This window comes from Pinus tabuliformis, chromosome J, assembly GCF_031772625.1.
Source record: "Pinus tabuliformis cultivar Carrire ecotype Pingquan chromosome J, CPIR1, whole genome shotgun sequence".
Lineage (NCBI taxonomy): Eukaryota > Viridiplantae > Streptophyta > Pinopsida > Pinales > Pinaceae > Pinus > Pinus tabuliformis.
This window is the reverse complement of record NC_142295.1, coordinates 1,550,180,418-1,550,195,940: the sequence shown is the minus strand read 5'-3', so window position 1 is coordinate 1,550,195,940 and position 15,523 is coordinate 1,550,180,418. Positions and strand designations below refer to the sequence as shown.

At 38.3% G+C, this 15,523-nt stretch overlaps 2 protein-coding genes across 2 annotated transcripts in view; both read right to left on the bottom strand.

Annotated features, from left to right (window-relative positions):
- The window catches only part of LOC149233411 (uncharacterized), a 196,239-nt gene that overhangs the window by 64,029 nt on the left and 116,687 nt on the right, over positions 1–15,523 (bottom strand). The gene's annotated exons all lie outside the window — the stretch shown is intronic.
- Positions 9,418–14,669, bottom strand: LOC149233413 (uncharacterized). Its single transcript, XM_089376902.1, has 3 exons — positions 14,645–14,669; positions 10,414–11,763; positions 9,418–10,253 (listed from the first exon to the last, which is right to left on the bottom strand). The coding sequence occupies exons 1-3, from the start codon at positions 14,667–14,669 to the stop codon at positions 9,607–9,609; spliced, it is 2,022 nt and encodes a 673-aa protein (XP_089233028.1). The 3' UTR covers positions 9,418–9,606.

Sequence of the window (15,523 nt, the reverse complement as noted above, 5' to 3'; positions counted from 1 at the left end):
GATCATGGGACTATCAACTGCTTGTGGGGCTCCTTCTTTCGATGTCATGAAGTTCATCTTCAACATTATGGAGCCTTCATCATTTGGGACTTCTTCGTAGGGCATCGGCCATCCATCACTTTCCTTCACGAATCATGTCATCCTTCCTTTCATCGAAAAGTGATCTACTAGAGCATATTTGCCTTTTCTTTATACAACTACCCATCTTGTTTCCTTTAGGATCTTCCATCCCACCACATGAGTACAAGTTGTAGGTATCTTCCACAACTCTCTTTCGGTAGCCCTGTATCAGCTCATCCAGATATTGTTCAAAACTCAAAAATGAATCAAAATTACACTTTGTGATGACCCTTCATCATGACATCTTCTTGTTGCAACATCAACATCCTGCATACATATTAACACATCCCCAAGATATTCAATGTCAAGGGTCTCCTTCCTTTCCAGACTTCATCAGAGTCTTCATACCTTTTCCATGGACATGTCATGGACAATTCTTCTAGTCATCAGATGTTGGAGATGTCATGGACAATTCTTCTAGTCATCAGATGTTGATTTCATTTTCTACGTGACCATGGTTGCATCTTTCACGATCTCTTCCTTTCTTCACATATTGCTCCCCAGGAACTTCCATCCATAGTTCCTTCGTCTTTGTCAACCACCTCAAATTCCATATGAGGACATGTTATGTTGATTTCATCTTTTCAATATGTGAATCATGCCTTCATGCATCTTTCCAACGGAAGATATCCCCTTTTCTTGACCATGCTCATGAGGTAGAGAACTTACCCATGCTATTTACAACTATATGATGACATGACTTAATTTATCAAACATATGCATACATACCTCTTTTCTTCTTTTGGTCATCTAGGCTTCCTTCAGCAACTTCCTTTCCTTGATTGAGAGTACTTCAACCATCTTGACATGTTGCATTCCTTTGTCATCATACCATCATTCTTCCAAACAATGAATCCCATATAAGGTGGAATTCTTAGCGAGACACTTCCTTCCTCCAAGAGAGGTGAACCTTCTAAAGAAGATTCCAACAGAGGATCTTGATTATCCTCATCCTGCAAATGCTCCTTCCTAATGATGTATGATGAGCTCTACACTAGATGACTTTCTTCTACCCATAAGTACTATTTATGCTTCTAATGAGATTACCAAGAGCTACTTCCTTCATATGATGACTACTACATCCATCCAGTCTTCTACTTCAGCTATTCTTTCAAGCCTTTCTAATGATATCATGAGCACTTGCTTCAACTGTATGCTTCTGGTATGATGCCATCTTCTACTAAGATGCATCTCATCATAATTCTTCTCATCTTGACTGCCATGGTGGAGAACTTTTCACCTCCCACATCTCCTTGCTATGTATTGGAGAGACCTTAATAGTGAAGATCTATCCCTTTGGATTTCTCTCATCAGGTTCTTCCACTTCTTCAGCAATATGAGCCTCATTTCTTTCTTTCCTCTTATTGTTCTTCTTGAATTTCAGACAATCTCTCTTGTAACGCCCATATTCTTGACAACTATAGCATTGGATCATTGACATATTCTTCTTCGTTTTCTAATGACCAAATTTTCCAAACTTTCCTTTTCTTTTAGCCATGGCAGCAAATGGTTGAACTTGTTCACTTGATCCTACATCACTTTTTATCGTCAACCCGATTTTTTCAATCTTACATAACGACCAAAGTTCACTAAATGGGGTGGTTTCCTTCTTTCAATAAATGCTTGAAGTTTCCCCATTCCTCTGGTAGTGCATTGAGCAACACAGTGGTCATTTCCTTATCGGACATTATCTCCCCCAACTCTTGCAGTTGGTCGCGTATTTTTGACACCATCATAAAGTATGAGGTTATTCCTTCTTCCTTTGATATCTTCATCTTGTAGAGTTCTTGTCTTAATGATATCAATTCTCTAGCAATACTTGCATAGAATAATTCTACTAGCTTCTTGTATATTTCTTTTTGGTGTATCCAACTTTGATACATATGGTATGAGGGGATCAATGATGGATTCTATAAGAATCCTTTGAGTCCTTACTTCCCCTTTCATGTACTTCGCTAGAGCTTGAGCTTTTTCCTTTGGGGGTTTAGAGACCGAGCCCTTAACATGATCAACAACTTCATTTTCTATGAGGATCAAATCTGTCCTCTTCTTTCATGCAAGAAAGTTTGATGACCCAACCAATTCGTTGCTTTCCTTGCAAAATGAAGCCATTTTGGTAGATTCAGCTATGGACATAAAGATACTTGTAAAAATACTCCTTTTCAATATCTTCAACTTGATGCCTTCTTGATTTTGATGATGGTGTTGATAATAGAAGATGTCTTCTTGATGAAGACCTCTTCCTTCAAAAGTGATCCTTCAAAGAGAGGGAGATCACCTTGGTCCCTTAATAATGATGACAATGCTTTTCTCCTTGTTGAGATTTCCTTTCTCAGGAGTTGCAACTTCTTCTTCGACCTCTTTTTCGACCCCTACAATTTCTGAATGAAATTTTCGGTCACTGCGGAAACCCTAATTTCTGCACATGTGGGAGAAAGAGAGATATTTTACCCTCCTCTCTTCTTCACTTTGACAGAGGCTTCTTCTTTTGCAACTCGGCTTGCAAGATGGCTTGTCTTCCACTTGTTTTCGACCTCCTTAGGTGACTATAATAATTCGGTTTCTATTGCAACAAATGAGCCCTAATCTCTTCACATGTGTCAACAAGGATAGCCCAAAACTACTTCGATCCTTTTATCTTCTTAACGATTGATGCTCTTGATGATCTTCTAGTTCTTCGGCCCATGAGTGTCCTCCTTTAAGTTGCCTTTCCTTGTCTTGTCACCTTAGCTCTGAAACCATGTTGAGAAATCTAGGGCAGCTAGATAGGTGATTTCTCTTACTTTGATAACTACTTGTGATATTTTTTTACTTATCTTGATTAGCTTCTTCTTTGATTATTATTGTGTTCTTATCATCAAACAACTACCAAACAATAAAGAATAATGAGACAATAGGACACAAGATATAGGCTATCAACCAGGGCCAAAACCTTTCACCTGAGAGGAAAACCCACACAAATTCTTCTCTTCTTATAGAATCTTCAATTGACGAATTCCAAGCCCTATGACCCTTCACCAAGACTCCTCCGAGACCAAGTCAACCTTCTTGATTTGCACATCTTCCTACAACAAACTTCGACCTTCCAGCAACTTCTTGAGCAACATCGACCTGGTAGATTCACAGCTTAGACCTTGATGCAACTTCACAGCTTCGCCCTTGCAACTTCACAGCTTCGACCTAGAAGCAGTTTCATAGTTTCGATGCAGCTTCGGAATATCGTCTTGCCCAGTAACTGTAGAAACCCTAAAAAGGGAGAGAGAGAGAGAGAGAGAGAGAGAGAGAGAAGCCCAAAACTTCGATCTTGTTCTTATTCTTATTCTTCATCCTTTTCCAACTTCTATCTTGAGGAGATCAAACTTACTTGAGTGTATGTCCAAATGAGGTCGAGTTCCTTCTTATATATAGGCTTTTGAGGGGTATGAATTGTTATCTTTAGGTTGACATGTCCCTTCATGTAGGTCGACTTGATCTTTGTGCCATGGCGAGGTCCTAGAGGATCTTTTGACTCTATTAGACAAATTTTCTTTACAATATGTAATATGCCCAAATGGGTCTTCAATACATGATAATGACTCAATTGACTTTATGACAAATCTAGAAGCACTCAATGGGTGCTTGACATAAAAACAAATTTCCCTTGAGCATGAAACCCATGCCTCAAGAATAATAATAATAAATTTATTTTTATCTTTTCATTAAATACATAAAATCATGATTACATATGTCATTATGAAGACCGAACCTAGTTACATATTTCAACAGTCTTGTCTTGGTTGTCCATTCATCTCATTTGCACTCTTGCATGCTTGCACTCATAGGCATTTCTCACTGTTTGAATTTCATCTTAAGTGCTCTCATTTAGATCAAGAGAAAGGGATAAATTGTGGACTGTTTTCACACATTTGGAATAAGATTGGCTATTGCTGTCATAAAAGTTTACTGATGCTCATGTGACGTCATAAATTGCATAAGATTTCTTGGTATCATCTAACACTCCATTGTTGAAAAGATTATTGGCATTGATTCATTGATAAGCATAGCTCATTGTGAAAAAAGATTGTTTACATTAAATTGTTTAAGTGATTTGACAATCATTTAAGTTGTTCCATTACCAATAAGAATACTAACGCTTCGGTTTTGCACTAAGTATCCTCACCCACATAAGCACATAATCCTAAGATCTAATATCATCTTGAATGGTTAGTATTGTGTGATTGATCATTGGATTTGGGCATATTGGCATCTCTTGTTCTCTCACATTAGCATTGACGATCTAATTACATGAAATTGGCATTGTGATATCTTGTTGGCATAACTTGAAGAATTGCTAATTGTGTAAGGAACATTAATCATCTAATTTGAGTAATTGTCATTTTCATCCTTGTGTTGTCTCATATAAGTATTAAAAGAACCTTTGTTAATTGTTCCAAGTACCATTTTGGATAAAGTGCTCTTATCTCTTTTTACTTGCCATTATTGTTTCATGGTTAAAGTCTATTGTGGATGGTAATTTTAACTTTGGCATATTGGTGATTTGTTCTTAAGAGCATCTATCTTGTTGTCATCTAATACTTGAACAATTATCTCTTGGTTATATTGAAATTACATCTTGTGGGCACCATTGGAAATTGAGCATTTTATCTTGTATTTAAGATTGTCCTTCATTCATTAAGTACTCTTGTGTGATAATTAAGGATCAAATGTAACTAAGTACTTAAGATCATAAGCAATCTTAACTCAAGAGCACTCAATCAATTTGCATTTGCATCCTAGGCCTAGTCTTGCATTAATTAATTAACCTCCAAGCCTAAGCTTGGTTGATAGAGAGATAGGAACACCCTTCATCTTGTAGCTTGTGAAGGATAGACCCTCTCTAGTGGTTAACACGGTGACCTTGCAATCATCAAAGCCACAATCTATGCAGCGCCGGAGGCACTGGATGGTTAAATTTCAAGGGGAGGTATCGTTAACCAAACCTTTGCTTGCTTCGCCTTGACTTCTCTCTACACCCTACTTTAGAGACTAACCTCAAAACAATTGAGGATTAAGGGATACACCTAGTTATGCATATAATTAAAATCAACCAAGATTTTTGCATTTCATCTAAAGTGTAGGACTTGCATAGCATATAAGATAGCAAAGCATCTCCAAGAAACGATTGTTCATCCGGTGATTTGGTATTTAATCGATATAAAGCAAGTAGTTGACTCCATAAGGCACTGGTTTCATATAATAATCTAATCTAATCCTTAAAAACTTTCTAAATCAACCAAGTGGCTAGGCCATTAAATCATGTCTACTGGACTCGTTGGTTGCCAACAAGTCTTGCATTTTCATATTCCATACGTACTACCCCCCATAGCCTGTTGTTGGGAGACAACTAGAACGGAGGGGTCAAGGATCAGAGTGATAGCCCCTGACTTGAGTCGTTGTCGCACCGTGCCTGTACAATCTGAGCGACAACATGAATCAATGACGATGGTTGATTTTAATCAAAAATTGATAGATCTTGAAAATAAGGTTACTGGACATTCTAATGAAATCAATGAGCTCCAGGATACAATGAAAAGAATAGAGAACCAACTCGAGAAAAATCATAACGAATTTAAAAAGGATCATGCAATCCTTTCAAATAAGGTGGATCGAAATCATAATGCAGCATCAATAGCTCATAATCAAGTAATGGTGATGTTGAACTGTATTTGTCAAAAGTTGAAAATTACACATGATCAACTACCCCAGAATAATGAAGCTACTCAACATCCAAATTCTTCAGATACATCAAACTCATCAGATTCACATCAGACCCCTGAGTCTCCAAACGCATCTTCCATGCCCAATCAACAAAATAGTAACACAAATTTTCCAAATATGCAGCTCTTGAATCAATACCCAAATATGTAGATTTTGAATCAATACCCTTTCTTCACCCCACCAGTTGCAACATATCAACAAAGAGAAAAACTTCAACTCTCCAAATTTGATGGTAACGAGAAATACAGTGTTACATGGTTCAATAAAGCAGAATAATATTTCGAGATTTACGATATTGACAATGATGATAAAAAGATCAAGCATGCATCCATGCAAATGGAAGGCGAATCATATAATTGGTATATGTGGTGGAATTAAACGACGCGTGCTATCAGTTGGAAGAAATCCAAAAATGCATTCTTTAAGAGGTTCCAAGGTGTCAAAGAAGAAGAGTTCTTCGCAACACTCAAGAGGCTGCAACAAAAAGGAGATGTGGATGAATACACTAGAGAATGGGAAACACTAGCTACAAAAGTAGTTGGGTTATGAGAGACTCATCTTATTCGTTCATACATGACGAGACTTAAACCACACCTCCAGGTTGAGCTTAAGTTTCATGACATCACTTCCATAGAAGAAGCAAGCCAGAAAGCAAAAGCTACAGAAAAGAAGCTTGAAAGGATACAGTGGCCAAAAGTTGAAAGAGTATATTTAAGACTAAGATTTCCCCAGACTGCTAACATGGATAATATGAAGTATGTTCCACCACAACTATGTGAAGGAGAAAAAACTAATTTGGAAATGCAAAGAATGAAAGAAGGTAAGTGCAAACGTTGTGGCAAAAAATGGGATCCTAAACATAAATGTGCTAAGGGAAAAGAGACCAAGAACTTGTATACATGTGAAGCAACCAATGATTCAGACAATGAAGAATCAGACGTAGAAGAAGTTGAAGATTCTCCACAATTTTCTCCAGAATCAGATAACAAGAATATTCTGCAAGTGTCATTATCAGCCATGACAGGTATATCTCAGCCCCAGACATTAAAGTTAAAAGGACATATCAAAAAGAGCAATGTAATGGTTCTAATAGATACTGACAGCACCCACAACTTTTTGGACTCAAATATGGCGAAAAGGCTCAACATTTTTGCATATCCCATGCCCAACATGAAAGTGATGGTAGTTGACGGAAAGAAAATTGAAAAAGTAGGGAAATGCCATAAAGTCAAATTACAGATTCAGGACTACAATCTAGAATCTTCGTTCTACATTGTACCATTAGGAGGAGTGGATGTGGTCCTAGGTATCCAATGGCTACAAACCCTAGGCACTTACTCTGCCAACCATCAAAAACAATTTATAAAGTTTAGATGGGAGGGGCAGAAATACAAGTTATATGGGTTCCAACCCCCTCATAATCAAATTGTATCATCATACCAGATGATGAAGTTGATCCGGAAGGGAGCACCAGCATATGTAGTGCAGTGTCATCAGATGGAGATGTTGGCTTCAAGATTGGTTAGCGAAGAACCATCTGAAGTTCAAGAACTACCACTTGAAGTTCAAAAACTGATTCAAAAACACAAAAATGTGTTCCAAGATCTTCCTATGAAGATGTCACCTGAAAGATAAATTGAGCACATAATCGAAGTCAAATCAGGGTCAAACCCTGTCAATATCAAGCTATATAGATATCCACATCATCAAAAAACTGAAATCGAAAGATTAGTCCAAGATCTTTTGATGTGTGGAATCATATCAAAGAGCAGAAGCCCTTGTGTTGCTCCAGTGGTTCTAGTCTGAAAGTGTTGAGAAATCTAGGGCATCAAGTATTAGGTGATTTCTCATCAATTAGTAACTGCTTGTAAGTGATTTTTACAACTTTAGATTAGGATCTTCTTTTACTTAAGTTATTAGTGTTCTTCTTCACCAAACAGCTAACAATGCATGAACATAAATAGACAAGAGACACAAAATGCAAGCTATGATCCAGGGCCAAAACCTCTCACTCTTTGAGAGGAAAACCCGCACAAATTATTCTTATAGAGATTCCAATTGACAAATACCAAGACCAAGACCCTTGACCTATTTGCCACTCCAAGACCAAGACACTAGTTCGTTTGACTATCTTATGTTCTTTTCCTCTTCTCAATTCCTCTTCCACTTCGACCTTCTTAATATTGAGACTACATCATTGTAATATCATTGAAAAACCTCATCACTGCACTGAGATCTTCATTACTGTAATACTAACGAGATCTTATCACTTGTAGGAGCACCGAGACCTCATGAACTGTAATGATACCCAAACAGTGATATCACCAAGACTGTGTCCCTGTGGTGAGACTTCATCATTGTGTATATACTACAAACTTTTGTTGTAGTAGCACCAAAGATAAGAAATACTTGTCACTACAATACCGAAATACTTGTCACTGCAATCTAAGTTCCTAATCAAAATGCTTGTCACTGCAATTGATATATGAACTTGTCTCTTTACCGGTCACTGTAATTGTTATCTGAATCTCAGAGGTAAACCCGAACTCCTTGACTGTGAGATAGCACCGAACTTATCTCTGCAATCCTGTATCCTTATCCGAGCTCCTTCAACGAACTTGCCTCTGTAATCTATCCGAACTTGTCTCTGCACTTTGTCACTCGAATTTCAGAGAGATCTGAACTTCTATCTCTGTGGAATAGGCCGAGGTATCTATTTATAGTAGTTTTCCTATGAATATAAGCCACATGACCTTAGGAGGGGATATGTCTATAATTAGGTGAGCCAACATGAGTCTCTACTTCATCTTGAGGACGATTTGAAGAGGAGAACTTTTGCTTGTCTTTGGAGGACTTCTTAACAATTCTATAGACTCATATGCATTTGTAATATGCCCATGAAGGATATGACATTGACCCCTTTTGACAAATCCTAAAGGCTCACAATGGGAGCCATCTAAAAATAAAATCTCTTGCTCATGAAACCCATGAAGCAAGCATTACAATAATAATTTTTATTTTTCTTCTTTACATCATTTACAAAGATCACAATTACATGTCATTATGAAGACGGTACCTAGTTCAACTTTTCAACAGAAAGAAAGATGGATCCTTTAGACTGTGTATAGATTATCGAGGACTGAACAAGGTAACGATTAAGAAGAAGTTTTTGATCCCCTTTATAGATGAAATGCTAGATGAACTTCATGGAGCCCAATATTTTTCAAAATTGGACATGAGATCGGGATACTACCAAATCAGAATAAGTCTAGAAGACATAGCAAACACTATTTTTCGAACACATGAAGGTCATTATGAATTTAAGGTAATGTCCTTCGGATTAACTAATGCCCCAGCCAATGTTTTACAACTCGGACTCGGACTCGGACTCGGCCGAGGATCGACTCGGACTCGGTAATGACTTGGCCAGCTCGATTTCAATGACTCGGTCGTTGTAAAAAATACATTAAATATTTATTTTTTTTATAAAAAAACATAATTTTAAATATTTTAAACATAATTTTAAAGATTTTCATTCAAGTTTCCAAACACACAACATTATAATATACATGGAAGACAACATATGATCAAAGTAGGCTCATGAACCAATCCATTATATCAAAATGGTACGGTGTACCCAATGGCAATAGTAAATACATAGTCAACTGTAGTCTGTCATACATGATCAAAGACTCAAGAGTCAAAACAAAATACAAATAACCAAGGAGGCTAGTAGCTACTGCCAGAGGAGCCAAGATCATCTCGACCAATCTCTGGATCATCATCATCAGAGTCAGACAAGGGGCCCCATGGCTCCTCCTCATCATCATCGTCTCCAACTGCAACTGTAGAAGTGGTGCCAGTACCACTAGGCTGTGCAGCAGATGCAAGCTGAGATAGAGTACAAATGCGGCTGCGCTTCTGTCGTGGCTGAGCAGAGGAAGGCGAAGCACCTACAACTGGAGTCCTACTAGCTGGCTGTGAGACTGAGGCTGGTGGATTGGGATCTGCATTCAACTGAACACGCTGCAGTGGATCTCCAACATCAATTTCATCAAGATCCTCATCAGGATCAAACTCTGGTAGACGACTCTCCACTACCCAATCTGATGTTGGATCAATGTCTTCCAACACAATGGATTCTGAATCAGGTCTTTTGTTCAGCAATTGGTTCCGTCTGAGCCGAAGGTTGTATTGGACAAAAACTAGATCATTCAACCGTTTTTGCTCCAAACGGTTTCTCTTCTTTGTGTGAATCCTCTCAAAGACAGACCAATTGCGCTCACACCCAGATGCACTGCAAGTTTGACTCAAAATACGAATTGCAAACCTTTGCAATTCAGGGCACTGGCCACCAAAGGCCTCCCACCATTGTGCTGCAAAAAACATAGGAGTGTAATGAATTATGAGTTAGATGAAGGCTGAAGCTCAACAAAATTACAAATTATATCTAACTTTCAAATTATAAATGATTTAACAAACTTTAATAAAAAAAGTAAAACCATTAAGAAATTGAAAATTGAAATTTTTGTTTACCTGGCTCATCTGCTTCTCTTGCAATCTTTGCTAGGTTCTTCCCAAAGGTACCTGTTGCATTGCTGAAGGATGTGACCTGCTGATGTATCAGCAGCTGATCAGACTCCGATGGGACCATGCGCTCAATGCAATCAACCAGTCCATCTCTTACCTCCCCCCTCAAAGCTCCTGACTCCTTAGCTTTATAATGATACCGTGGGTTCAAAAAATACCCAGCTGCATGTATAGGGCGATGGAGTTGATTGTTCCATCTTTCATCAATGATTGCCCAAATGGGCCCATACTTTGCCACTCTATCCTTGTATGCTGTCTTTATTTGCTCCTTTGCTTGATCCATAGCCTCATAAATGAAGCCCATAGCCAACCTTTCCCCATCCACCAACCGCAACACCTTAACTAGTGGCTCAGCAACCTTCACAATCTCTGCTGCCTTTCTCCAAAAAGTTTCATCATGGACTTTCCTTTTCAATTCTCTGCCTTCTGGTTTGTTAGACCAACTGCTTTGATTCCAATCATCACTGGAAAACATCTTTTGCAAGTTTCTATGTTGGGAAAGCATAGATTGCAATGTCAAAAAATGTGTAGCAAATCTAGTGATGGCAGGCCTAATAATATCCTTGCCTCCAGTGTGTTTCCTCATGAGACTCAAAACCAGTGTATGATTGTAGATAAATTTTGTTATGCTTTTGGCATTATCTACAGTGTTTCTGACCCAATCTAGTTTTCCAATATCCTCAAGCATGAGGTCTATGCAATGTGCAGCGCATGGGGTCCAAAAAATGGTCTTGTGTTTTTCCTCTAACAGTCTACCAGCAAGAACATAGTTAGAGGCATTGTCTGTGATGATTTGAACAACATTAGCCACCCCCACATCCTGAATAACCTCATCCAATAGCTGAAACAACAAGTGGCCATCTTTTACCTTATCAGATGCATCAACTGATTTTAAAAACATGGTTCCCTGTGGGCAGAAGGCAAGAAAGTTTATGATGGTACGGTTTCTTTGATCAGTCCATCCATCTGACATGATGGTACACCCTGTTCTTGCCCATGATTCCTTGAAATCTTGCAAATACTCATTAATTGATTGAATTTCTTTCTGCAAACGAAACCCCCTTAGCTCTTGCATAGTAGGGCCTTTGAAGCCTTTTCCAGCAGCATGTATGGCCTCAAACATAGGCTCATAATATGGTGAACGAGCAGCATTAAAGGGGATATCAGCATCATACCACCATCTAGCTATGTAGTCACAAGCAGTCTCCCTCAATTCTTTCTTCCAATGGTCATCTAAAGTGGGCTGAGTAAGACCTTTACTAACTTCAGGACCATGTGCATCTGATGGAGAGGAGCCTGAGTGAGTGAAAAAACTTTTGATAGTCCCATCACCCTTCATTCTACCCTTTCCCTTATCTTGAACAGAAGCAAAAGAGGGAGGAACATAACGGAAAGGGTTTGATGCATCAGTTTGAGGGATAGAGGAAGAACCCTCAAACTCATAGTGGGGGTTGGCAGCCATCATTCTTTGTATCTCCCTCTTCCTCCCAATTTCAGCCTGTATCTCTTTTTGCCTAGTCTTTTCTGCATTAAATTTTTCAAAGCTTTCCAACAAATTCTTTCTAATCTCCCCAATTTCCTCAGATTTACATGCAGTAATATTGCCTTTAATCCCTACCAAGTGTTGTTTCAGCCTATTAATCCCCCCAGGACCTGACTTAATTTTCCTATGGCAAAACTTGCAACACATCTCACTATCAACCATTTCAACATATGCCCAAGCAGGATCTTTTGCTCTAGGTGCCATTTTTTGAATAGGAAAACAATCTGAAAATGAAAAAAAAAAAAAATTGATTCAATGTTCATTTATTTGACTAAAAACACTCTCTAAGCTATCTTGATATGCACCTAAAATTTACTAAGTAAAAACAGATTTATAGAGGTGGAAAAAAATACCTCCAGGCACAAACTGCCTCCTCAAGCTTGCTCCAAAAATCAGCTCCTCAATGCTGCTCCAAATGGCTGCCCAAGAAGCTCCTCACTCCAGCTACAATGCTCCTCCAAGACTCCTCACTGCTGCTCCAAAACAAGCTCAAGAACTGCTCACTAACTCTCAAAGAAGACTCTCACTCAAATGCATAAGACTGCTGTGAGTGAAATGAGAGCATTTGGCTGTCTTAAATAGAGTTTGGGAGGGGGAAATGGACCCCAAAAGCATTAACCAAATCACAATAACCCTTTCAGCTCCACAAACCCTAACTAACTTTATCAAAAATCAGCAAAAAATTCATTTTTTTTTGGTAAATACGCTGCCCCAGCCGGAATTTATTGAAACGGCCGAGTCATGACGGGACCCGGCCGGGTTGACCGAGTCATTGGCTGACTCGGCCGAGTCATAGCTGACCCGGTCAACCGAGCCGGGTCATGGGCCGGGTCAAGCTGTGGGCTAATGAAACGGTCCGAAACGGCCGTTTCCGTTTCAACCCGCCCGTTTTGTAAAACAATGGCCCCAGCAACCTTCCAAGCCACCATGAATGAGGTATTTTGTCTGTATCTAAGGAAGTTTGTGTTAGTATTCTTTGATGATTTTCTAATCTATAGTAAAACATGGAAAGAACATCTACAACATTTGGAGCAAGTTCTCACTATGTTATAAGAATATCAACTCTATGCAAAGATGTCCAAGTGCACCTTCGGAAAAGAAGAGGTAAGGTACCTTGGACACATAATATCCAAGGAAGGAGTAAAAGTAGATCCTAATAAGATCAAAGCAATAAAAGAATGGCCCAGACTAATTAGCATATCCAAATTAAGAGGATTCTTAGGGTTGACTGGATACTATCGAAGGCTTATTTGAAATTATGCTCATGTATCTGCACCAGTAACAAATCCGTTGAAAAAGAACTACTTTCAATGGGATGATAAGGCAAAAAAATATTTTGAAGACTTAAAAAAGGAAATCATGCCCAAGGCACTTGTATTAGCAACTCTAAATTTTTTTTCAAAGCCTTTTGTAATTGAATGTGATGCTTCAGGTTTTGGCATAGGAGCAGTATTGATGCAAGAAGGTCATCCAATAGCGTTTGATAGCAAGAAGCTCAACAAGTGAGAATGTCTCAAGTCTACATACAATAAGGAAATGCTCGCCATTATGCATGCATTAGCTAAGTGGAGGCAATATCTCTTGGGAAGTAAGTTCTTAATATGAACAGACCATAATAGCCTTCAACACCTCCTCCAACAGAAAACAATATCCACATAACAAAAAAATTAGATTGAAAAAATTGTCGCCTTCGACATGGATATATTACATAAGAAAGGGAAAGACAACCTAGTAGCAAATGCTTTGTCCAAGAAAGATGAAGAATCATCATTACTTGCAATTTCGGTTGTTGTCCCAGAATGGCTTAATGAAATTCGAAGTGAGCATGCAAAAGATCCAGAAACAAGTGTTATAATCAATAATCTTCCTCATAATTCAAAATTTGAATGGAAAAACGATATTCTATGGTACAAGGTAAGAATGTGCTAAAAGGGAAGAATTTACCTAAGTCCAAATTCCAAATTTTTCTCAAAGGGTCCCATGATTCACTGTTATTCGCACATGTAGGTTTCTTTAAAACCTACTATAATGCACGTCAATCATTCCTTTTCGAAGGGAATGAATAATGATATTCAAAAATATGTAGCAGAATGAGATAAATGCCAGAGAAATAAAAAAATGTTATGACCCCCGGACTGCTCCATCCCTTAAATATTCCAAATCAAAAGTGGGAAGAAATATCAATGGACTTTATCGAACGATTACCTGTGTCTGATGGCAAGGACAAAATTCTTGTAGTAGTCAATAGACTCACCAAGTATGCACACTTCATAGGAATGAGGAAATCAAACTCGGCAAAACAAATCGTCGAGATATTTTGCAAGAATGTTTATAAACTACATGGGTTTCCCAAGGTCATTGTTAGTGATAGAGACGCCAAATTCAAAGGTAATTTCTGGAAGAAAATTTTCAAACATATAGAAACCTACCTCAACATGAGTTCAGCATACCATCCTCAAATAGATGGTCAAACAAAAGTTGTCAATAAATGTTTAGAACCCTATCTACGTTGTCATGCAACAAACAAACAAAATAAGTGGGCTCAATGGTTACATCTTGCCGAATGGTGGTACAATTCCACTTACCACACTTCAGCAAAAATGACTCCATTTCAAGCTTTGTACAGTTACGAACCTCCTAAATGGAAGGACCTTGCCATTATCGAGACAAAACTTCTAGTAGTTAAAGATCAGTTAGAAGAAACACAAAAAGTCTTCCAAGCACTAAAAGAAAATCTAAATATTGCAAGAAATTGTATGAAGCAACAGGCTGACCGAAACAGAACCAAAAGAGAATTTGAAGTTGGAGAATGGGTATTTGTTAAACTCCAACCTTACAAGTAGTTGTCCTTAAAACAAAAGGGAAGAAACAAATTGGCACCAAAGTTCTATGGATCGTACCAAATTAATAAAAAGATCAGCCAAGTAGCATATAATTTGAGCCTTCCTAATAAAAGTCGTGTTCACAACGTCTTCCATGTATCTTGCCTTAAAAAAGCCTTGGCAAACACCAAGTGGCACAGACAACACTTCTGACATTAGATGACGAAGGGAAGATCATTTTAGAACCAAAAGGTATCATCTCCACCAAGGAAAAGAAGTTGTGATCACGAGTAATCAAAGAATACCTAATTAAGTGGAAAGACCTACCAGAAGAAGAAGCTTCCTAGGAGACAGAAATGTTTTGTCAACAACATCCGTCGTTACATATGCTTTGAGGACAAAGCATCTTTTCAAGAGGAAGGCAATGTTATGTAAAAAATTAATAATTTTGTAATTATAGATTAATTAGGCAAAAGGGCACAATCAAAAGATCATGCCCTTTCACCAAGAGGCACCCGAGGCAGTATATAAGCCAGGGGCCCTTCTATGTAACATCATCATTCAAGCATTAAGAAAATATATATATGTATTCCTGTCAATTAATGAGTTGTTCGCTCCAGATTAATCCCCCATTTGAGGTGAAGGAACAAAACCACGGTCAAAACCCTTCTTTCTTCCAAGTGACCCCATA

What these genes read in the sequence shown, in the direction of transcription:
- LOC149233413 (XM_089376902.1), bottom strand. Translation starts at nt 14,669, where the DNA reads ATGGCAAGGTCCTTCCATTTAGGAG. An exon ending in AAGGTCCTTCCATTTAGGAG is followed by an intron (nt 11,764 to 14,644) that starts GTTCGTAACTGT and finishes TCACTCACTCAG; the next exon opens with GCTCCTCTCCATCAGATGCA. An exon ending in AAGAGAAGCAGATGAGCCAG is followed by an intron (nt 10,254 to 10,413) that starts GTAAACAAAAAT and finishes TGTTTTTTGCAG; the next exon opens with CACAATGGTGGGAGGCCTTT.